This window comes from Aricia agestis, chromosome 8 (genome assembly GCF_905147365.1).
Source record: "Aricia agestis chromosome 8, ilAriAges1.1, whole genome shotgun sequence".
NCBI classification, from domain to species: Eukaryota; Metazoa; Arthropoda; class Insecta; order Lepidoptera; family Lycaenidae; genus Aricia; species Aricia agestis.
This window is the reverse complement of record NC_056413.1, coordinates 6,533,925-6,560,607: the sequence shown is the minus strand read 5'-3', so window position 1 is coordinate 6,560,607 and position 26,683 is coordinate 6,533,925. Positions and strand designations below refer to the sequence as shown.

General features: G+C 36.2%; 1 protein-coding gene across 7 annotated transcripts in view; it reads right to left on the bottom strand.

The window, feature by feature from the left end:
- The window catches only part of LOC121729604 (TLD domain-containing protein 2), a 208,107-nt gene that overhangs the window by 101,638 nt on the left and 79,786 nt on the right, over positions 1-26,683 (bottom strand). For 4 of the 7 annotated variants that reach the window (XM_042118165.1, XM_042118167.1, XM_042118166.1 and 1 more), the window contains exon 2: positions 19,709-20,351. The exons of the other annotated variants lie outside the window; for them this stretch is intronic. In XM_042118165.1, coding sequence (XP_041974099.1) covers positions 19,709-20,256 — 548 coding nt within the window. In that variant the 5' untranslated portion in view covers positions 20,257-20,351. The remainder of the gene's footprint in view (positions 1-19,708; positions 20,352-26,683) is intronic. 7 annotated transcript variants of the gene reach the window in all.

Sequence of the window (26,683 nt, the reverse complement as noted above, 5' to 3'; positions counted from 1 at the left end):
TCAGTCAGATCAAGTCTTGTATTTCAGACGATGATTTGTCTTGCTGACTTTCGAAATTTCGATAGTGCGACTGATCAAGATTAGTTCATTGCTTTACTTCATAAGGGCCATATTTGTAGCAAGACTATTTGGCTTGCTACAAATATGGCGCTAATGAAGTCCTAGGTGGTCCTAGGCGACTTTGTAGCTTTGTGTTTAAGTAACTTTGAACTGTGAGTCATGTGACGTAACTAAGGGATTCTTCTAGACTAGGAAAAGCGCTATAAATACATAATAAGGCATCAATTTGCCATAAATAGTCTAATCTTTCAATGAAAGCCATGGACGATGGTCTATGGGTGATGTCTAATAGCTCGTAATTAGTCCACACAACTAGCACAATTGCGGCAATGGGCAAATGAAACCCCACTCCACAATATAATACCACTGCACTGTCATAAAATTGTATACGTGCACTCGCTATGAAAAGAATATAGGACGCGGCCACAACTGATGGCACTGCAACAAAAATATTACAGAGGTTTTCATCTGATTCGTATCAGTTTAATGTTTTTAAATATATTGTACAGTTCTACGAATTACATTTTATTTTTTAACGTCGGTTAAAAAGGTGGTTTATACTCATAGGCTGATTCACGTATAGCCGAAACTGCGGTAGAAATATTGAATTTAGATAGCAATTTTATTCTGCTGGAATACTCAAGTATGCAAAATAAACTCACGTCATCAATACTGTTCTATAGCACTCAGAACTACTGACTAACTTAAAGTGGCAGTGTTGAAACTTGAACGAAAAACAAACAATGAATTTAAAAAAACTCGAGGAGCAAGTTCTCATTAGTCTTTGAAGTTGAGTACAATGAATATTTAATGCTGTGTTCTTTAATCTCCCAAGTACGATACAATCTATACGCCTTTAAAACAATCACGAAGGCGCTGCTAATGTAGCGAGCCATTTATCATGAGATGAAAGCTCGAGGAAGTACGAAATTTATTAAGAGGCAAACAATTTAATTCAATTTAAATAGAATTGAAGCTTGAGACCTCAAAGTGACGGTAAGTAGAAAATTATACATTCTGTACTTTAAACTCGTCCACAGAAAACCTGCAAACAGCTGCCAGAAGATAAAAATCGCATACGGAACTTAAAAGAATTTTAACCTTTTTTTTAAATATGCACAAAACAAACAGCGGACGAAAAAGGTGAGCAAAACACAAGGTTGAGAGTCGAAAGCGAATGCTCTTTTGCAGCACAATGCTTTTTCGACATTCTTCGCATAGGCGACTCCGTTAATGAATGTAAAACTCGCTGAAGAATCTCGACAAAACAATATCTTAATTACTCGTTCTCAATATAGACATCGTCTCTTTAATGCCAGCGAATAATTTCGCTCCTCAATTTTTTATATCCTTGACTTTCCACATCCGTTTCGAACTTTACTCTCACTTTATCATCCTTATGTTCATCATCATGATCACTATTCTCATCATCATCATCATATCTACTGCTGCAAGTTCCTCTCATTTCACGTTGTTGCAATGTTATTGTTAGCTAGTGCTAATCCCCCGAAGAGCGCTGATCAAGTGAACTGTGAAATATATAAACCGCAAGTTTGACGGTCGTCTACTCAATTAAATTGTCAAAATCATCCATGCCTCGGGTCAAAGCCAGCGTCGTAATTCAATATTTATACCGCACACATAACCGTTCAATAACTTTATATTGTGATGATGAAATGGATTACTTTGAATTGCATACGTGCGCGTAACTATAAGAGTAATATTTAAATATGTTATTTATAAACGTTTACGTTTTTTACCTTAAATTTTAGCACCCACGTAAAACCTTTTACGGTTGAAAATAAGCCAAAATGGCAACCTTGTGCCTCGTGACTCCTCACTTCTTCAGTGGTTTTGGCACACGTCCATCTTACGTCACAGTTACAGTACAGCATGACAAGTTGCACGACCACAGGTTAGTTGGACATCGATCAATAAAACATAAGGATTATTTATAGTTTTAAGACACAACTTAGTCACCGCTCAGCTATGTTTCCTAGCATATTACAGTTATCCGTAGTCATTTGGTAATGCTGACATTATGCGACCGAAGAATGATTAATCTCTCTCGTATGATAACATATTTCATCGATTATGATTAGGGTTGGTCCCATAAAAGTGGTCAAATGTAAGCCGGTTTAAAATAGTAGGGCCGAAGGGCGGGCCGGTTCTTCGAATAGGGCTCTCCCGGGGGACAGGCGGGAAATTCATCCTATCATTATCGTCCATAATCCACATTAAGGCTACATGAAATATTTATTTTAGATAGTCCCCCGTTATGTCGCCATTTTACCATTTTATGTAGAGTCACAAGGATTCTTTCGCAATTAATCAAAGCTTAATTTTCAAACTAATTGTTTTTTTAGAAGTTTAGGTTTAGCTATCTTTATGGCCTCATTAAGTAGATAACTTAGAGTCTACGAAACTTCAAACCAAGCTGAAATATAAGTACTAGTCCTCGTTAAAAACTTATTTAAAAAAAAAACACAGTTCAATGAAACTTCACAGTTAATAATACAGGGTATAACCTGTAAGTTGTAACCAAACTATTATCACAGTTTATCAGTATCCTGTATCTAGAGTTAATTGTGAAAGAGTAAGTAAAATATTTTTTTACTTTTGTATGGGCAAATCCATGACCTAGCGTCACGCGCTTGCCCATCACAAATCACAAAAAAATGCTCTGGTGCTGCTTCTTTCACAGTGAACTCTTTACACACCCTAAAGTATTATCACTTAGTTTTGCTACATCAAGTACAAAGGAATGAGAGATATCGCTTAATTTGGTGAAGCAGACGAACTAGGTCAGCCGACAACAGATAAATTGGGGCTGAATTTTCACAAATATGAGGCTGGATGGCGGCTCGCGATCGCGACAGGTAGATGTCGCTGCATGTGTATTGCGAAATATCTTTTTAACTAAAAACATGCATTCCAAAATCCATACTATAAAAGCCAAAGTGTGTCCGTCTGCCTGTAACCTCTTCAAGTCCAAACCGCTGAACCGATTTTATAATATAATAATATAATATAATAATATCTATGGACGCTTCACACCACGTCAGTCTGGCCCCGTGCTAAGTACCTGAAGGACTTGTGTTACGGGTACCAGACAACGGAAATATATTTAATACGTTTATACTATACATATATTTAAGATTTTTATTATATAATACACATATTTAATACACATCCATGACCCAGGAACTTTGAAAACTTTTTGTTCCGTCGGCGGGATTCGAACCCGCAACCCCCGGCTTGAGCTACCGACAGCCCACCCACTGAGCCACAGAGGTCGACTTTGCTGAGGTATGGACATATTTTGTCCCGGGAAAGGACATAGGATACTTTTTATACCGGAAAATGTACGGTTCCCACGTGATAAACGAAGTTTAGCGCAACGGAGTTGCGGGCGTCCTCTAGTAGTAAAAGACGCTACGCCTTTAAGGCGACGCATTGATAATTTGGCTGCAGCGATATCGATTTTACTCAGCAATGATTAAAGCTAATAAATTAAAGTTCATTTTCAGTATTCATCATGTATTTGTCTTTGAATTACCCATAGCATAACACGATTGGTCAACTTTTATAACACAGAATAATCAATCAAAAAGACCTCTGTAAAAAAGGGATTCCTAAGGGAAGGCAGTGTGGGAGGAGGGAGGTGCTGTACGCATGCCTATGCGAGTATGCGTACACTCACTCATTTACTTAAAGGTGGAAGTTGTTTCCGCGGAATATTGCTAAAAATAATAACAAACTAGATTCCTATTTGCCAGCACAGGAGAGTTACGCTTCAAAAATTTGTACATAGATTGGTTCAAGCATACACTTTAATTTTCTAAAATATATCCAACACGGTTTTATGGTCACCTTAAAATAACGCTTTTCAAAGCGTCGTTATAGGAACGAGGATTCAAAATCTGGACTAAATCTTTTGTATATTTTTTTACTACGAAGGTTTTTTTTTTTAATTTTTAACACTTTTGTGTATTTAACATTAAATTTATTAATTTGTATTTTTGTCGCGATGATGTCAGTCTTATCTTGAAATTATGTAATTTAACTGCTTCAGACGTTTTAATGCTAATATAATGACACATAGACAAGACTGTTTTGCATTTGCTAGATAGACGCTGTTATAGTATTCGTGTACTAACCCACACAAAAATTACGTATTGAATTATGAATGCAGTTATGTTCTTTATGTGATAAAGAACAAGACTGCATTTAAAAAAACAACAATAAATTGTGGGTTAGGACACTAATGCTTAACGGCGACCAAATACAGCACCGTTTTTAACGCGACAGGCAAGTCTCATGTCTGTTACTCTTTACCTACTCTTAAACCACTGAACTGATTTTGATGAAATTCAGCATTGAGTCCCGGCATAATATACGATAGGATAGTTTTAACTCGGAAAAATGTACGGTTGTGCAGGACAAATTATTTTCGGCGGGACATAGATGTTGAGAAACTTAATTTTTTTTATACTTAAAGCGTTCTCAGCGGAATCTAAGTAACAAACTTAACTCTGGTATTAAAAAAACTTAAAATTTTTAATAGAGCTTCTACAATCTACAGAATCGTTTAGGGCCTTGTTACACCTACCGAGTAGACGGGACAGACTTTCGGCCAATTTTACTGGGCAGGTGTAATCAAGGCATTATAGTACAAGCCTGCTAGTGATACACGGATTAAAGTAGGTACCTACAGAAGGTACACGTTTCGGTTTCATTTCTGGCCGACCGAGAGGCCGGGACACCCGGGCAGCTCCTGACGAATCTGGGCCACCGGACGGACAATGAAATAGTAGCGGACGAAAACATTCTTGTCACACCCGAGATTGATTCTGCTCGTATTTCCTCGAAGCGTTCGATAGAATAATGTCTGGAACGTGGATGGGAAAAATATAGCTTTATTTGTAGATATTATATGGAATATAAGCTACAACTTTTCATTGTAAGGGCTCACCACGATTACGTTGAACCATTTCATCAGTAGGTATGAGAATAATAGGATAGTTTTACTCGGAAAAATGTGGGGTTCCCACAAGATAATTTTGGCGCAACGGTGTTGCGGGCGTCATAAATATAAATTACCTATTAGATAATAGTGTTCATCTGTATTCTATGGGGGTAGGCGCTACTCGCTGGCAAATCAAAATATATTTGTAGTGTGTGTTATAATTCTCGGTAATTGCATATTGTAAATTCAGCGATATTTGTAACGCGGCGAGTTAACTCCTGCGAGAGTCAGTCGTCTGCCCATCGCCTACCTAACTTGTTGTGCGAATAAAGTAATTCAGCTCATCCAGTATTTAATTTGAAGACCCCAGCCTTTGTACACTAAATATTTTTGTTTAATAGCAATGACCTAAGTCAAAAATCTTATGACATCATCGAGTGTAAAACAAGCCACGATGACGACTTTTGCCGCTTTCTTTTTAAGATCTTAGAGGTCACGTGTTTCACCTCGAAGTCACGACTCAAAATGCTGCACGGTTTCTGATTCGCATGAATATTCATACGCGGTTCATCAAACTTTTTTTTTCATAAAATTCAAGAGGGGGGGGGGGGGATCAAACGAGCAAACGGGTAACTTGATGGAACATCAACAACATCAGAAGAGTTGAGTTAAGAGGGAATACGCTCTATTCTTGATGGTTTGCAGGTCGTATTGGTGCGGTAATACAGCTGGCGACAATTCGTTCTAGACATGGCGATACTAAATAAAATTATTGCAATTAATATATTACTAACAAGAGAATACGAACATAAAATACATTATAATAATAATAATATCACATATTATACATATAATATATAGAATAGAATTTACCCTCAGGCCGAACAATCAATTTGTATTCTAGTTAGTGTTCACCGGCGCGTACGAATAGGCTTTGCGCAGATTTAGTTTAAGGTCCAATCACACGGTTCCGTTCTGCAGAAAATGTGATTGAATAAAATTGAATAATTCACTATCTGAGCCGTAACTGCGGTGTGGCAACAATCGGCAGTGATAATTACTGATAAAATATTATGATAACTGCAACCCTTTCATATTCTTAGTTTATTATCTTTTTACAAATTCTCTAAATCTGTATGATTTAATTTTCAATATTCAGCACAAATTAAAACGTTTTAGATTCGCCGAATACTTCGCAAATTCGTTCGGTGACACCACCAATCACCATCAAGACATTAAGGTTTAACCACAATGCGGTTAGGCCATAACATAAAAACCGTTACTGGTATTACCACAAAGTTTCGAAATAACCCTTAGCTCGTTGACATAGAGGTGCTACAGAAGGTAATATAAATGTGAACAGTCTGTAGGGCCCAGGGGTTCCCACACTGTGCGCCGCGGCGCCCTGGCGCGCTGTGGAAAGGCAAGAGGGGCGCCGTGATCCTCCGTCATTATCCAAAACCACAAATATTAAAAAAATAAAATGATATTATTAATTAGGTGAAGAAGGTAGATGATTAAATATTTGTTACTATTATTTACCTGCATAACGTAACTATAATCATTAAAGGCGTTTATTTATGTATATTTTTCTAATAGCTAGGTAGAGTAGGGCGCCGTGACAAAAACATATTTTGACGTGCAACTACGCCGCAGGCTGGAAAAGATTGGGAGCCCCTGCTGTAGGATAACACTAGTGCAACGTAAGTCACGTATACCGCCGTCACGTAACCGTATTCGACCTTAGCCTTAACGGTTTCGCAGCGCCAAAAGGTCTTTGCTTTGCAAGGTGTTAATGATTAAATTGAGGAGCCGTCCGCGTCCCAGGCAGATGTTTAATGAATAAAAAATTATAATCCATACTTACTTATTTAATATTATAAAAGCGAAAGTGTGTCTGTCTGTCTGTCTGTTACCTCTTCACGCTCAAACCGCTGAACCGATTTTGTTGAAAGGCATGGAGATACCCTGAATCCCGGGAAAGGACATAGGATAGTTTTATCCCGGAAAAATGTGCGGTTCCCACGCGATAAACGAATTTTGGTGCAATGGAGTTTCGGGCGTCATCTAGTAAAAAGTATAGCTGAATTTATAACTTCCTCCTATTTCGGATGTCAGTAAAAATTAGATTGGGTAATGTACAAAACATTCAAAATGAAATGATTTAATTATCATCCAAAATCTAAATAATAAAAAGCTCAACAAACACGAAAATTATATAGGTAGCCCCGTAAAAACTTAAAGTATCCCACGGAACTATGTACATTGTGATTGTACTGCGGGGCTAAAATGGTAACTTTTAGCAATTCTCAATCAATTCAGCGACGATATTACGAGCAATATCATCGGTGATTCATCTAATTTTGTAAAATAACGTCCTACGTCAACGGCAATTCAATTCATTAGCAGATTCATAATTAAAACTGTATTGCCATTCTGAAAAACATAAAAACGAACATGACCGGTTTTTTTTCTACATTTATTTATGATTTTATGACTGATCCACGAAATATTTGATATAATTGTTATATTTTATGTATTAAACTGTACATTTATTGTATATTTGTTCATTAAAATCATTTTATAACTAAAAACAAAATGTTGTTTAATAATTTGACCATAATCTTCAAATATCGTTATATTTTCGTAACGTTACTGCCGCAAGGGCATCTATGGGCATAGATGCCCTTGCGGCAGTAACGTTACGAAAATATAACAATATGAAAATTTAACCGACACTTGAAATTATTAATTATATGGAAAGAGAAGTGTCCTAAGCATATGCTACCAAAAAGTAAGATTTTGCACCAAGGTAAGGTATGCTATGGTTCCGAAGATACTATGAGAACTCCGGATTCCTTATAGATAAAAGTTTGGGGGTTCCGGCGTTGTTTTACGAAGAAAGCATATTATTATGCTACAATGTAAATTACATTTATCATCATCACTAACATCACACCACAGACCAATTATACATAAGACTCTTGAATCCCATAAAAAACAGCGTGTCTGCAGTTTTTAGTTCTCATCTGAACGATAGATGGCATTGAGTGTATCAAATTAGCCTAACAAATAAAAAATACAATAAATAAATGCACCATCTAGTAGACTATTTTTAAAACATGTTCACAAACTGCAAAATTCTCCCAAAGATGTCGCTGATTAATTTTAATCGGAAATGACATTTATTAAAGCTTTATTAACTCTTTTAGTTTTTGGCTCTTTAAAATATCTATATTTTTTTATAAATATAGATACTAAAAAAAATTGATTTTTTTTATTCCGTCGGCGGGGTTCGAACCCGCGACTCCCGGCTTGAGCTACCAATGCGCTTATCCATCTGTTTTTCTGACATTATATATTTCTATTGCCGCTATAATACTAAATACTAAAAACAAAATAAATTAAATATTTAAGGCGGGCTATATGTAGCTTCACTCTGCATCCTCTATCAGTTGTATCAAGGGGAGTGCTCTGAGGAATTGTTCGGAATCATACCTCCTGCAACTTTTCGCCATCACCCCACGCGAAAAATATACTTACCATCCTCATCACCTTGATGAGTGGCAGTCTTCCACCGTGCATTTTTCGCGTAACTTTCTGCCGCGCACTGTAAAACTCTAGAACGAAATGTCACCAGCAGTATTTCCGGACCTATATGACCTGCAAACCTTCAAGAAGAGAGCGTATTCCCTCTTAGAAGGCCGGCAACGCACCTGCAGCTCTTCTGATGTTGCGAGTGTCCATGGGCGACGGTAGCTGCTTTCCATCAGGTGACTCACGACTCACAAAATTACGCTCGTTTGGCCTCACCCTAAGGGTTCCTTGTTGACTACGGAACCCTAAAATATGCGTCATGTCGAATTTTTTTTTATGAAATAAGGGGGCAAACGAGCAAACGGGTCACGGCTCACGGTTTACTGAATAATCAAATTAATCAACAATCTTGCGCGTAAATAAATAGTACGAGCACACCCGCGTGCACTGTGCAGTGTTCGCTGTAAATAAGAACAAGTATGACATGTCCGTGTTCGCGTGGAATGGCGCGTAATTTCAAACGCGGTACAAGACGGTAAGTATAGATGTCCGCATCTAGCACAGTAAAATTTAATACAGACAGACAGACGGCCTGACAGACCGAAACTATAAGGGTTCCTTGTTGACTACGGAACCCTAAAAAGTAGGTAAGCACAAATCTTGCGAAAAAACTTTGGTGCTCGAAGTTGGGCTTTGAGTGAGATTTCGTGCGTCTACTAATATGAACGGAAGGTGTCGCGTCGAACTGGCATCGTTGCATACCAAAAATTACCGTTAAAAATATCAATATTAATAACGTTATTTTTATACCTATAGATATCTAAAAATGTTATCCACAGACTTGTATGAATATTAACGAAATGTGTCGCATTTTTTAAACTATATTTAAATGTTATGTTACCTACTAGATATCGTTAAAATATCGTTAAGCTACCCTTATAAAAATAACGGTACGTAACGGTAATTTTTCTGGTAATCGATAACGTTATGAAGCCATGCTATATGCTGGCAACATTTTTTACTTTCTAGTCATGTTTGTATATACAAACTTCAAAGTTTTGAAACTGACTTTATAATTTTAAATTTCTTTAGTTAAACAATTTCTATAATGTATTAGATACGACATAAGAATAGTTCAAAGATGACGTTTATAGTAACATTTGATGATTCTGCTAGGTATTAGACAGAAAAGCAATTCGGATTTATTGGACCATTTTTACGACTTTTCATAGAAAAATGTCAAACAAATGAATTGCTTAGTACGAATTATTAAATGAATTGCACGTTAAGAGAAGTTTAAAAATGAATCGTAAATGATTCATTGTATGATTCAACTAAGCGACCATTTTAGCCCCGCTGTATACTGTAATTTTAATACAAAACACAAAAAAAAAAACTTGAGAGGTGTCAAGGGACACCCGAATGGAACGAAGTTATTTCTTATGTTCAAAAAACCTGTATACCTGCTATAAATATACACTCAAAAAAAATATTTAAAAAACGCCAGCCCAGGAATACTAACAACGCGTCGCTGTTTATTCTCAAAAAATGTCATCTAGTTGACGCACAGGAATACGCCTTCGGCCCCTACCATGCAGATATGTACTAATAAAAAAGTGTCGTTACAACTTTTTCGGTCTAGCCGCAAGGCGCAACGCGCGATTAGGAACTACGTTCCAATACTCTTTCAGCGCTGTGAAGGGCACATACACATTACACACCATAACGTTATATCACTTTGTTTTCTTACACCCTGTATATTTAGAGCCTACTCTTTAACTACCGCGCCTAATATAGTCAAAATCAATTTACTAGTATTGTTGCAGGCATACAAAGTGTAACACATTTTTTTTCACTATAGGATAAGTAATAAATGATGGGTAGATTAGTAAATGTGAGTTTTTGCTGATCAATGATTTAGTAGACCGCCTGTCCTTATACTATGCCGCCTGGCCCCAAACACTGGCAGCACGCCAAGTGTTTAAACGAATACTATTTACAAAACAACTTCTAGCGAACTTATATCTACTCGTAAAAGACAAAACAGTGAAAACACGGTTGTTGATGAAACTGTACGCACTACGCATCTTCAGTTACTCCATGCTAGCAATATAAATAATACAGTACATGTTTGTCGTGTCTGTTTAGTGTTTCTCCTTCTCGTAACTTCATACCTAAAAATCCGGTAATTTACATTTGAATTCATTTAATGTCTTTTTCATTTAAGTAAATTTTACTTTTCAAGTTTTCCACTCTACCTTTGAAGTCATTAATATATTAAGTACCCAGATTTTTAAATTGTCAGTAATCAATAAAATCATTAATCATATTCATACAACAGCTATCTAAAGTTTAATTAAAATAACTTAGCCTTATTTTGCCATAACCTCGACTGCAAAGGCAAGAATATAGAACCTGCAATCGTGCCTTTAAAACCACCCGCTGAGTATCAGGTGTATGCACATTGGTTTATAATTCTTAAGTATTATAGCAGTCAAGGATATGTGTGCCAATTTCAAAATTTTGGATCAATTAGATGCCTAAGTAAATGAGTGTAGAGAGTCTACGTAACTAAGTTTTCTAGCCTAAAAGTAAGAAGATTAGTAAATCATATATCTACTATAGACTATTTCGCCAAGCATTTCTTTAAACTTTTAGAACATTTAAATGGTATTAAATAAAAATAGTTTTCACCTAAAATACTTTTAAAGAATTATATTTAAGCTATCGACCTTTTTAAGCATTAAAATGTGATTAGCCAGAGTCGTGACTCGGTTGGCTTTAAAACTATTGCGGGCAAGAGTTAGCGTGTACCTACAATGTATAGGCAGACATTTTGTTTCTCGGACTTCGCGAGGCAAGCCCTTGTCGGGACCTTGCTCGGACCGCGGTGAGGAATGTCAGGACCAGCGCGATTAGAAAATAAAAGGAGACCTTTGTACATAATAACTTATTCTGCCAGCGTCATCATGAACCCATGCAGATACATACTACACAAGCCACCTGCAACTTTGTGAGCGCAGAATTTCATATTATATGGCGTAAAATATTTGTACACATGTGATCATGTGATAAAAATATCCTTTGCCAGGAGTCAGGACGTAAAGTAGCTTGATGCAAAAACTAAATCGAGTCAGCGGTTTAGCTTGAAGAGGCTGTCCTCAAGCTAAACCGCAAAACACTTTCGCTTTTATAAATGCCCCAATTTCACCAACGTCTGTTAGTGTTAACAGCTTGTTAAAATGTCATGTCTTCTCTTTTATTCATATGAAAAACGAAAGAGGTAACGTGATACTAACTCGAGCGTTAACTTTAACGGTCCTTGGTGAAATTGGGGCATGATGAAAGTCTACCAACGAAGTATTTTATAGAAAACTTACTTTTTTTTGTTACATGGTTCCATGTTAAAATTTGCAACTCAGGCTTTATAGCAGCTAACGCCTTATAACGTTAAACGAATATCTGTTGGGAAATAGGACATGTTATGACACTAGCAGTTTATGCAGTTGTCATAATAATATTGAAATAGCAGTTTTCACTTTGTTGGTTAATTTAAGCATGTTTCGATTAAATTTCTACCCCTCTAATATATGGGAAATATGTGGCTTTTAATAGTTCTTAAAGCTTAAATTGTAGGCTTGATTTTAATCGATTTTATAGGATTAGGTATCATAATATTATTGTATCTATCTACTAGGACGGAAATATACAATTTGCCATAATTGCACTGTATATAATTTTAAGGGCATCTGGTTGGAGGCCGGGAAAGCTACTTAGCTTGCAACTTTGCAAAGACTTAAATTATGACCATAAAATTTTGATTGAAACTTTATCGTCATCGTTTAGAATTACACTGATTGCACTGTATATAATTTTAAGGGCAAAATTTAAAGCATCTGATTGGAGAGCGAGCAAAGCTAAGTTGCAAAGACTTTAATTATGACCATAAAATTTTGATTGAATCTTTATCGTCATCGTTTAGAATTAAACTGCTTCTAAAAGGATAACTTCAGAACATAGAAATCAGTTAATATAGGAAATATGTACTTAGCTTTTATTGGTTCTTAAAGCTTAAATTATAGTCTTGATGTTATTTAATTTTATAGGATTATTATATTATATTATATTATGATTATTATATTTTATCTATCCACTAGGACGGTACCATATAATTTTGATTGAAACTTAATCGTAACTTTAGAATTGAACTGCTTCTGAGAGGGTAATTACAGAAGTTCAAAAACATAGAAATCGGTAATGGGACGGCATTTTTGCTTTTCTGTTGGCTGGTAGACTTGGTAAATGGATGTTTTAGCATTATTTTTGATGAGGGGCCTGAAAGGTAAAACCGCGGCTCGCAGGTCATCATCAGTCATCAAAATAATGGCGGTAACAACCCTCATAATCATTTAAACATTTAATTAACGATTTTATCAACAATGGCAATTGTCAACGGGTACCTATAAAAGCATTTATAGCAACGAGATAATTTTAATGGCGTTAACCTTTGTTCGTTTCAGGTAATGCGTTTACATTATTGTCGATAACTTATGTCAAAACATGATCGTAAATACATATTTTAATAACCGCTCGTTGTGATAAGGCATCTCACGAGTCAATTCTAGCGAAACGAATGGACATTTTTGAGTTCCTTTTTGGATTGGATCATTTTGTTTTGGCTTATCAGGATCAGGCAGATTCTAAATGCAAAATAATACTTAAAAATTGTCATATCAGATTTCAAATTGGTAGCAAAAATCCCAATCGATTTTTTTCTACCTAAAAGGTAGGTAATAAAGGAAGGAAGAAATAATAATAACGACTAACGATCGATCGATCCAAAGAGCCCATAAAGCTTTTCGCAGAATAATGAAAATAAATTACTATCGACAACAAGATATATAAGGTGCAGTGCTTACGTTTTGGCATGAAAGCCTATGATATTCCCCACTAGTCGTGTGGCATAAATTCTCTCGAGTGCTTGTTTCTGGAGCGGATTTGCAAATGTGTTGCATCTGACACGTCTCCAAATCGTCTATTTGGTATGCTTGCATCAACTGAACTAGCAATAGTTTTAATTTGCTCAGAAGATACTACTGTATAACATTCAATAAATCAGATAAATCTTATTTATAAAAATGGATTTTCAAATGTGTTAGTCGCGTTAAAACTCGAAAACGGCTGAACGGATTGAGCTGATTTTAGCCTTAAAACATCACATTAGAAACCCCAACAATAACAGTATTACTATCTAATTAATGTTATTATACATAAAAACCAGCCTCTTGAATCACTCTATCTATTAAAGAAAACCGCATCAAAATCCGTTGCGTAGTTTTAAAGATTAAAGGGAACAAAGGGACATGAGGGAAAAAAGCGACTTTGTTTTATAATATTATGTATAGATGTCGATGTGTAAGCGAAGAAGCAGCAACAACAAAACTTATAAATCAACTGATTCTGTCATCTTAAATCGGACAAGCAAAAGAAGCGATCGCATTACAGAAGTTAAAGTTAATACAAATCGGTGACAAAAGCGAGAACAGATTAAGAGGTGAACGTACGAATGCGGAAGAATCGAAGGCCGCGCTGCCCGCTATGAAATAATTTCGTTGCACGCCGTGGCGCCTACGCCGCGCCATTACGCCCGCCATAAATTGGTAAAGTTATCCCTACCTGCGGTATTAAATTGTATTCGCATTATAGCACTTAATTGTTTGAGGCACAGTTAAAACAATTCGGTGAAGTTGCGGCCGTAAATTCATTAATGTGCGTTATTCATTATCAACTAATGGAACAGGCTACACGGTACACCCATCTGCTGTTTAATAATTTTACCATCAGAATCATTCTCAAATATAATGAATTTAGTAACTTAAATTGTTCAATATAAGCGAAGGCGAAGACAAAAAACAAAGCTTTTATCAAGTGGTAGAACAAGTAACCTCCAATCCAAACAGCTTCCATTATAATAAATAACTTAAGTCTTCACTGTCACAGATGCATAACATTACGATAAAAATCTAACAGATGCTATAATTGACGAGAAACAAATGACAAACGCAAACATTAAAACCTTCGAGTACTCGTGATGCAAACTGCCAATACTAATATAAAGGGAAAATCAATTTAGACAGAATCGGTTGTCCTTCATCGCGGGATTATCTCATCAGACACCTTGGTACGTGAGCGTGACACATCTGACAAATTCGTAAAGGTTGAAGCTATCGAGAACTATGATCAAAAACCGTATTAGGTTCGAAGCGGAACTGGTATCTTTGGGTCGGAAGTGTAAGCAAATTCCGAGTCGATTAATTTTATTAGGCCACCGACCTTGGGGCACTCTCGGAACCAATAAATCTCGGCGTATATTTAATAAGAAAGATATTAAAGAATGTCAATAAAATTAACAATAATAACAGTTTTTACGAGCTCAATTGCCGTAATAAAATCATTGTAATGCAATTTCTGATCGAAAGTACGAGTTGTTCGACTAAATTTTATCACTCGAATATTTTTTTTAATTTTGTTTTCCTGAAGCGTTTGCGTAAACGTGTGGAGCATTGTAACGGGATTTACGTTCAACATCGTGAAGAAATTTGTTTCATCACTGACTAGGATTTTATCAAACAACTTTACAACCAGTTTTATACATATTACATAATGCTTTATGCATCTTACTGATATCACTTCTATTCAAAAGTAGCAGCTTTAATTACAATGAAAGTAACTCTACCCTGGAGAAATTATTTCAAATATTGACGAAAACATTTACCAAAATAATAATTTGGTCTGAATATGTCAGTGTAATTGCTTTAGCAAAACAGAATGGGATTAGTAATAATGTCCCAGCCCACGCTGTTTTTATTTTATGAGTAATTTATCGTACAAAACCTTCGTACAAAACACATTAAACAGCTTAATCTTATGAATTGTGTCGCCTCCGAACTCCTCCAGCGTAGCCCAAACAAAGAGTATTCCCCCAACTTTTAATGTTGTTTACTCTGTAATTTATTAAAAACGTAGACGTAAAAGAACAAAAACAACTTTATTAACGAAGTTTTCATATTTGACGTATCTCAATTTTCTTTAGACGATTTATTGTGAAGTCGTTTTGGGCAATCGACCGCCACGTCAAAATATATTAGATATCAGAATTTTTAAGAATTCTTCATCGGTTAGGTTGGTTGAATGTGTAAATATGTAGGTATTTGTAGTGCAACACAATCACAAAATATTCTTAACCAAATCAAATTCATACTTTCTTGCTTTTTCATAATAATATTTTTATTAAAGTGCGGTAGCTACACTAAGCAATTACTAATTACTATTATCCAAACTGTATTCACATACTACATGCAAACTCAGCCGCTCATCATCTAAAGTCTGACGAAACACATTTGCTAATGGCTTCTGCTTTAATGCAATTAATATAATACTGAAAGCTACGTGTGCTATAAATTGTGATTAATAGTAATCAAATACGTTTGATTCTGTATAATTAGACCCTGTTTATTGTTGAATTACGTAATTTCGTTTATATTATCAACCTTAATTACATAATTATCATCATCTATCAATTATACTTTTGTTATTATCTCAATTGATTGATTTCTCTTGATACGTCTGCTCCTTGCTATTATAGGAATACAAAGAATACTAATATACCTTTATGCAAGACACGTTTCCGAACGTCGCGTTCAGGTTGACGATTTTGCTTCCGCCCTATAGTCCTGAGGCCAAAACACAGTAATTTAGAGCCTTTGTGCTTACTTAAGAACAAACACCGAAAAACTACCATTTTACCGCGGGAAAATGTAGGTTCCCGTTATTTTGCGCGCTTCAAGTTATTGGCAACTGTTTTTCTATATAGGTACTTAATAAAGCATTTGCAAATTCGAAAGTTAAATATTTTGCAGAAGCTGCCATATGTATCTTAGATTAGAAAACATATTATTAGAATTCGAAAAGGAATACGTTCGAGAAGTGTTTATTTCCGCAAGAACTTTTATAGATCCCAAATATTTAGATCACACTAAAATATCATTACACTTAATATTCGCTGGATTTCAACAACAATTATAACTGACGTTAAAGATCCATTTAGCCGTCTATATACGTATTTGAGAGCTAGCCAAAAACATGTTCTCCGTATAAATATTGTGTATTAAAACACTCCATCGATTTTAATCATCGCTGACAAAAATAAAATATCCGAACTGCCAAATGCAAAAAAGGATAACCGAAGCGTACGGAATACTTGCATAAACGTATTCAAGGTGAAAATGATGTGTATAATAAATTACGGAGCCGTTAAGGAGCTAAACACGTTTTGGATAGTGGTGAAATCGTGTACTAGGCGAGATAAGATCAGCAAGTGTTAATCGATGTAGATTATCGCAATTCGCAGCAGCCAATATATCTAGTAACATACAGTACATAAATAAAATTAACACGTTAGTAGGAAAATTTTAATATAAACAAAATAAAATCATAACAAGTCGTTTTCCCTAAAATCTTTAAAGATTTATGTTATTTTCCCTGAAGACCAAAGATATTAAAGATACGTCAGAATAATATAATAAGTAAGAGTTATAGCTCTGTTTCAGAAAAGGATTTGAATAGAGGATTGCGTGGAACGTGAATAAACTATGGTGAATATTGAAACTGCACTCGTATATCTGTTAGTGAAGTCCGTAACAAAGTGCATATTATATGATGCCAGTGAAGTGTGTATCAGCATAACAGCGCATTAACATTTGAGCGTAACCCAGGAAATCATGGTTATTATTCTGAACATTATATTGTATAGGTTTGTGGAAATGCAGGGATAATTATTATTGTTCAAAGAAAATCCATTTTAACTTTAGGATAATATTTGGCATTTAACTCAGATTCTAAGAAAATATGGTTTCTGCAGGATAGCACAGATGAAAAAAAGTAAGGAAGGGCAAATTTCTAACACCTTTTTCTCAATAATGATATTTCACTTGCATAAAAAATATCTGATTCCAAAAATCTCGATGTCGCATATTATTTGGAAAGCCTTAGAAGTCGTCGACTCGACCCTCGCACATGTTATGTAACACAGTTACACGTCGATATAAATAAGTTTAACAATTCCACTATCAATTGCCAGACACAAAAAACCTTAAAAGGGTTCGGGCTTCTGTAGTGCCGAGAGGAAAACCCGATAAGAAATGTTCAGCGCCCTTCCGTTCCATAGAAAACATGATATTGTGCTTGACAACGACTGCCATTTGAAGGACGGAGGGCTTGGAAACTGATTTGAGTCTGAATAGATATCTCAAAAGTATTTTACATTTCATTTTACAGACTCCATTTTTAAAGTTATTCAGTCTGGTAATTTAAAATTTGGCTTTTTTTCTGGGTAGTGCGTAATTTTTTTTACGTTTATTAAATTTTAAGTTAGCAAAGCTTCGTGTCATTGTGATGCTATCAATTAAACCTCCAGCGTTAATAAAGCAATCGCTGGTCGATCCAAGCGGACGCTTAGCTAAGATTTAGTGTTGTTCAATTTGTTGTGATTTAGTGTGTAACAATCGAACACTAAGGTGTGTTTAGTATCAGAGGTATTGTTGTTTCCAACAAAAGAACCTAATGAAACGATATATCCACAAATAACTACTGTCCACGTTTTTGTACCTTCACAATGCCTCGGACAACGGCGTCACCTTGCTTTTATAAACCTCGCTCTATTGTACAAAGATAGGCACGAGTTTTTAAACGAATATCAAATTAACTCGTAATCTACCGGCCGACCGCTTTTCTGGTTCACCCTTTTTCCTTTTTTGCGGATAGTGTTGACCTTTCTGCTACTTTATTGTATACATGAAAATTTGTGTAGAGGTCGTACAGTTGGAAATTTAGTTCTGCAAAATTCTCCGTGCATTCCCGCTTCTAATTATGTTAACCGCGTCATATTTCACCAACACTTTCTGATAACGATAAATATAATTGTGTACTTCGCCACGCTGTAATCAGTGATTTAATGCCTATAAAACCTTTCTGCGTCACAAACTAAATTTATTTTTACGACAAAACAGATATTATTTGGAATATTAATGATTTAAGGCTGTACACGAACGGGGCGGAGATGTTTTGATAGTGCGCGTACCTTGATAGTGACAAGATAAGCTCAATTATAAATTTGTCACGTTTGTATGTACACAATAACACTTTGTAAGACCCGCTCAAGTCTTGTGGAAATTTTGTTGGCTCCGACAGCTCCGACATAGTTATCAATGCCAGCGTGAAATATATAGTTCGTAATAAAATCTTACTTAAGGCTGGCCGTATTTTTGTGAACACTCAGCTTTATAAGATCAAAATATAAACATATATTATAATAATTATTAATGTTTTATTGTACTATGCCTATTTTTCCTGCCTGTTACTCTATTTTTTTGCTTTTAGGTTCAATCCCTAAATTTAGATTTTGGTAGATAGGTACTTAGTTTTTTTTTTTATTAAATAATATCGCAAGAAGCAAAAATAATATTACAAGAAACAACTTAAATCGCCCAAAATATTAAATAACCGTAATCTTATATCACAATTCATAAGTCATAGTCATATTACTCATAACATACAAAAATATGATATGTGTTTCCGTAACCATGAAAAAGCGCACCGACAAAACTACGAGCGACGCGACGGTAGGTCAAGGATCATTGTGTCATATAACCGTTAATTTTCCTTTCGAATCTACTCATATCTATGCAAAATTAAACACATAAATTACGTACGGAACAGCTGATCTTATCGCAACTTTGAGCAGTCATGAAAATCGATAATACAATTCAATTATACTTGTAAATTATTTTTCTCGTGATATAATTTAGTTTACATTATTATTATAATATTTAATATACTTACTAGTTTAATAAAGTATATTTTATATACTAGCCACTAATGTAAAGTGATTTGGCAATGTTGTTATTTATTAGTTGAAAGGAAGGAACATTCGTTTGGCACAAATATTGAGTACGTTAACCATGTATGTAAGTTAAACGAAAAATGTATAATCGCTTATTAAACACAAGAATGTTCTCTAAACGTGATCAGTTAACACGATCTAATGTCGTAGATTCATCGCTTCGTAACAAAACGGTCAAATACCTGTTCTTGAGCATGTTGTCGGGCATGAAGACGTTCCACCAGGAGGGCCTCTTCTGTCTGATGTAGACGGGGCTGTCGTTCTCCTCGTCGGTGTCGTTGCCTCCGGACTTGCGGCGCTTCTTGCGCTCCAGCTGCAGCTTGGCGGCCCACGAGCGGCGCCGTCCCTTGTCGCCTGACGCGAGCCCGTCGGCGGCGACGGGCACGGCCAGCGACGCCCGCCGCACCTCCGGCGGCGGGCCGTCGAATTCGTTCAGCTTCCGGTAGCGCTCGGCGAACGTCGCGTCGGACGCTCGCCGGCCGTTCGAGGCCGACGGGAACGGCCGCGCTATGACGACGTCGGCGAAGGCGTCGTCGTCGTCGGTGTCGGGCGTGTAGGGCTCCTCGCTGTAGCGGCGCGAGGTCTCGTCCGCGGCCTCCTGCAGGCTGGCGAGCGGCAGGCTGGGGCGGTGCGTGCGCAAGGCGCGCGGCAGCCGCCCCGGCCGGCCCTGCAGCCGCGCCAGCGCCAGCGGCACCGGCGACTCCGTCAGCGTCGGCTCGCTTCCGCTCATTGTTCGATTTTTGCGTCACTGGTACTTCACTAACACTAGGCGAGGCGGCGAACTTTAGGCACGATGTTTTTTCCCAACAATTTCATGACGATTACCTATCGAACGGAATCTAATGAGCGCTGTCGCAACGCAACACGACCGCCGTGGTATTACCAAATATTTTGCATAATTCGCCTACAATATAGTCGATGAAATTCGAAACGTACAGCAGAGCTACGTAGACACGATCATTTTATGGACGCAGCTCCGTTATAAACAAACAGTAATTATTATGTGTCGTAAAACAACAAAACGGCAGAGACACGAGTTAGATTGGGTCCATTAGAGATGATGGATGGCTATAGTAGTTTGAGTCATCAAAGCAAAAATTAAGAAACGTGCTAATTGTTCGTAACAGATTTATGTTCAGCTATTAAATACGGTTGTTACGCTTGCGTCAGGAGGCATTCGTTTCGACATTTTTCATCTGGAGCAGGTGATCTTACCGTGGGTAAGCGACTTACACGCGGCGTACAGAGAATAATGGCATAACACGTTGATATATCTCTTTACGATACGCGATAAATGTTGATTAATAGGTGCTGCCGGTGATACATATGAGCCATACGTCAAACGAGGCTTCTTAACGCGCATACGATGAATTATAGTATGTTTTCAATTACTGTCACCATTGCATTGTTGCTCACCACTTACAAGATGCAATAAAGTTATATTTATGTAAAAAGTCGACAATCGAGTAGTCTTGCAAGAGACAAACACTACATCAGCACTTTCTTTCACACATGTTTCGGTCTTCGTAAGTAGGTATAGACAAATTGCCAATGTGGCAATTAAAAATCTATAATTTTATACCTAAATCTCTGCATAATATTTATTACTATCCTGTCGTATCTACTTTGGTCATTTTACCGTCCTACAACTTTTTTTCCCATTACTCGTACGCGTTCATCGCTTTCTTCTGTTTCTATTCATAGTATCGCCGTATAAGCGAGTGCAGCTTTCGTAACTGCATCCTCGTCGTCACATCGCCGTCACGTCGCGCGTCGCCGGGGAAAGTTGCTCGTGCGAAGGTCGATTTCATTATCATTCAATGGGACGAACTACGAGTTTATTCACCACCGAAATCGTTACGGCATGGGTGACTTGTGTAACTCGAGTTTTTCCTTCATTTATTACGATATCAGACGTAAATGTCTGTTAACAGCATTTCACGCTGTTCATTTAACTTGTTTCTGTCAATATTAAAGTACTTTTAAGTTTTTGATTAAGAATTAAGATAGACGAAACAGTAATTTACATAGTCTCAATTGTGAAAAGTACTACAGAACGTAGCTGTTAAATTCTAACCATGATTAAAAAAACATACCAAGTTAACACTTAGCAACACGTACTGAGTACGTACTTAACTATCAAAATATTTTAGTCAGGCCTTGTCAGCTAGGCTTATCTATGACATGGCAATGATCACTCTGAGATATACGAAAAACCTTGCATCGAGTATGTTGTGATAAATACCTTGCATCCGAATCCGACGCGGAATAAAAAAATTAAATTCAAAATTAGAACGATTAGAATTGTACCGATATCGGCCTGTATGACACATCTCGGTTACCTACATCCTGTTACCGTTACTAAGGTAACGTTAGTGTTAATGTTACAATAGTAGTGACGTTCGGTAACGGGTCTCGTTTGTTTAATCGACTGCGAGTAACAAAAAGTTGACCCGAAAACTTTTAGTTCGGTGAAATTGCCACTAAAGTTTTATGCTTCATTCATTTTAACGACCAAATCTGCTACAATATTTTGGACACTATATAATTTAAAAACGAATATTTAACAAAGTTTTATGAAGATATACAGTACCTAAACTAAACTTTTAAATTATTTCGGATCATTTCTTATAAAAACAATTGAAACAGTATTTCACATGGTCTTATTTTTGTACGTACAACAAATGTCATTTGAAACAACTTTCCATTAAGAATGACGTAAACAAAGAGACTATAATATCATTATTAATACAATTATAAGGAAGTGTTGTGCTACAGTAACGATGGAATGGTTTCTTTGTGGTGAGTAGTGACTTGTGACGCCAGCAACAATAATTTTGTCTCAAAAAAAATACAGACAAACATAATATAACCTCCTCCTTTTTGGAAGTTGGTTAAATAGTACGCGGATTTACTGTCGCACTCATAGACGAATGTTAATGACACTTAATGAGTAATTATTCGTGTATGTCGCTCGTCTTATTGTAATTAAATGAAGATTTTGTAAGCTCCATAAAATGTCTGTCAAACTCTTCGTTAAATTGAAGTTTAATCATCATTAAATATCTCTGAGTGAGGACTTTAGCTACTTTAATAGTATATTACATATTCAATCCACTCCAAATCTAAACAAACAACAGAATAATTATTGTATTCTCATACGTCAAACAAACGTCAAACGTACATATTTCAACTAATAAGGCGTTAATTTCATGAGAATAGATTTCGTAGTTCAAATACACCGAGACTGCATCGAAACCGCATTGTAGCTGTATCGATGTTGAATTGAGACAGCAAAATCTGGTCCTGCATGAACATAAACTAGCCACACTCAGTAGGAAGACAATCAGGCGTATGGCTATCAAGGTCGCGCCTCAATTGTGTTTGTTAATTGTCCCTCATTGGCTTCATAAAACGCATTATTAAAATACTAGCGTTCTTCATTCATTACACTATGCACCTATAGGCGCTGTAAGTCGATTGAAGTGATACAATAATGCAGTTTCGTTGAGGTTCCGAAGCAGTCTTGGTTTAAGAAATTACAAATAGTACTCACTACTCTTATAAATTTTCAAACGTCACGTTAAAAGACGATAAAATATTTAATGATGAATTTTATAAAGAGTTTGACAGATAATGTAATAGGGCTTATGTCAAAATCTTCATTTTTAGGGTTCCGTAGCCAAATGGCAGAAAAGAGGTTCGTCATGTCTGTCTGTCTGTCTGTATGTCACAGCCACTTTTCTCCGAAACTTTAAAAGCTATACTATTGAAACTTGGTAAGTAGATGAAGTCTGTGAACTGCTTTAAGATTTTGATATAAAAATGGAAAAATTATGAAAAATTTTAGGGGTCCCCATAGATACAACTGAAACAAAAAAAAAATATTCATCTAACCTATGCGTGTGGGGTATCTATGGATAGGTCTTCAAAAATCATATTGAGGTTTCTAATATCATATTTTTCTAACCTGAATAGTTTGCGAGAATTGTTTTCTGAAACTCTTCCAAAGTGGTAAAATGTGTCCCCCCCCCCTCTAACTTCTAAAGTAGGGGCATGATAATTCTAAAAAAAATATATGATGTGTACTACTATAAAAACTACCAACGAAAATTGGTTCGAACGAGATCTAGCCAGTAGTTGTTTTTATACGTCATAAATGGTAAACCTTAATTTAACTTTCATTTAATCAACTGAAATATGAAAATAAATCAAAAACCTCTTAATTTCATAGAAATATACCTTACTGCTGCTGCGGAACCCTTCATGGGCGAGTCCAACTCGCACTTGGCCGGTTTTTTAAATAAAGGTGAAGTAATTAATATATTTTTTCTTTGAGAGCGAAAGTGAGACGATTTTTTTTTGTAATTAAAAGACAATAATTTGAAAAATTAATTTTAATGCGCGAATCGAGGCGCATACAGAACAGGCACTTGTGGAATTAATATAATAATTTAATTATTCACAATAATTATTATTGTAATAGCGTGCATACTAGTTATTATAATAAACAAATAATATGATAATAATTGTAAATATAATAATTAATGTAAATAGATTATACGAATTATAACATTGAGTATGTATCTGACGCAACTCACGATGCACATATTCATCTACAATATTAAATTCTTTCTCACTATCAAATCTCTAAAAAAATATGAACTATACTCCACTCGGGCTAACTTGTCGCTAGCGGTTATTGACTCCCTGTCAAAAACTTGTCATTTTCCATATAAAACCACGATTGATAACATCTGACACTTCATTGTCAATCGCGGTTTATATGGAAAATGGCAAGTTTTTGACAGGGAGTCAATGACCGCTAGCGACAAGTTAGCCCGAGTGGAGTATAGATAGGTTTGGATTCCGAATTCGAAACGGCGCGGCTGTTCGAAATTCGAAAGTTTTTATGTGCATTCAAATAGGTTCAAGAATAGTATAAGATCCAAAATTCAATCAATGTGCTATAACAGCTTATTTCAAAATGTTCATTTAAAAGACGCGTATACATACAGGAGTACGTCTGTCGGTTACGCTAGTTAAGAATATGACAAGACTGTTGCTACTACTTGAAAGTATGTATAAGAAGGAATCTATACATATTATACAAGTCTAAACTCAGGGCCAATGATTCGACGCAATAGAAAGGTATTAGAATGGCTGCATTCTAACAAAATGTATTGCTAGGCACGTAGATTTCGTAGATTCTTGCAAAAGACCCGTTTTCTAACAAATAATAAACATTGGACGAGAATTATTCGTTACCAAGTTCTGATTTATAAGTAACGATGCGCGAAAAAAACTTTGATATCCGTAATAATATTATAATAAATGAAAAAGTGTGTCTATCTGTTTGTTACCTCATCACGCCCAAATCGCTAAACCGTTTTTGATGAAAATGGGTATGGAGATATATACTGAGTCCCAGGAAACACATAGTCTGAATATAGGAATAGGAATTTTATCCCGGTAAAATGTACGCTTCCCGCTCGATAAACGAATTTTGGCGCAACGGAGTTGCGGGCGTCAAATATATTATATTGTTTAAGTCAAATATATTTTCAACGTGTTTTTAGAAGCGTACTCAAGTGTAATAAATTATTAAGTTAATTAGTATTTATTGGGATGTTACGATCGTACTGCTACCTAAAAGTCCTAATACTAATTAAGAGCCTAAGCAGTCTAGGTTCGGAAATATCTAGCAGCTAATTACATTAGACCCTAGATTTTAATCATTTAATAGGTTTCAAGTTTGTCCTTATTCATAGCTACCAAACGGCTACCTGCTACATTTAAGTATGATTAAAGTAAGTATTTTCCAGCCAGGTCAGAATACGTTCTTATTTTCAAATGTCTAATTCAGGTCAGGGTTAAGGAGCTCTTAAACTTAACTCAATCTTAAACTGAATACACAACATAATCTGAAAGCCGCGTAATATGTGTAAGCTACTTGTATTTTGTATAGAAATTAGAAACCTGCGGCCTTAGCATGGCCACATAGCATAAACTAAAGGTACCGTTCTGATCTTTACCACGGCTAACCGCGACAGAACAAACATTCAAATGAAATGCCACTTTATGACTATAGTCTATGGTACTCGCTAGCCAGGGCACAAACGAGAATAGGCGGTTCACATTATTCCAATTCAGCACTGGTAAGCCAGCTAGCTACTGGCAAAATGTAAACGGGCACTGGAATGAACTGAAATATAATTCGGTGCTTTCAAGTGCATTCCAGTCCTTTTAATATATTTCAGTAGCAGTCCATCCACCACTGGACTCATACATTATTTAAACCTAGTGTGGAACACTAGGTTTAAATAATGTAAATCCGCTTTAACCCCACTTACAGAAAACCTAAGCGACAAAATCTCAAGGGTGTCCGCGTATAAATAAAGCAATCCGAGTAATTAAAATAAGTGAATCTAAGTCAAGGATATTAGAACATATTATGCTCTCACGTTTAACGGCAGAAAAAAACTAAAGTATTTTTATAGCTGAGGTAATCCAGTTATTCCGTATTTATTTACGGCATAGAAGAAACACATACGACTCAATGTCGTCACGTATAACCGATTTATATTGCTTCAAGATTACATACTAATTGATATATCAAACGTTCTTTGATTTTAGAATCATGTGGACCCATGATGGATAACTATGATTGTCACCAAGATTGCCGAGCTGTCTGTGGCATATGCAATCATCCGTGCTATTATTATAAATGCGAAAGTGTGTCGTCTGTCTGTTACCTCTTCACGCCCAAACCGCTGAACTGATTTTGTTGGTTATGGAGATACTTTGTATCCCTGGAAAGGATATAGGATACTTTTCATCCTGGAAAAATGTACAGTTCTCGCGCGATAAACGAATTTTAGCGTAACGGGGTTGCGGGCGTTATTTAGTAGACAAATACATATATTCAAAATGTTCATTATATTGGTCAGGCATGTACCAATGTGGCGTGGCCGCGCCAAATAAAGATTACCATTAAATAATAGTAATTTTCCACATTAGCCAGGTTCATACAAATGACAGTCGGTAACACGAATCACCCGATTTGCGGTCTCGCTGACCCGAATTCGGAGCATAAGGCAGCGTTTCCACCGGAGATGAGCTAAGCTGCGTTGCGAGGAATTACAAAAACCAATAGA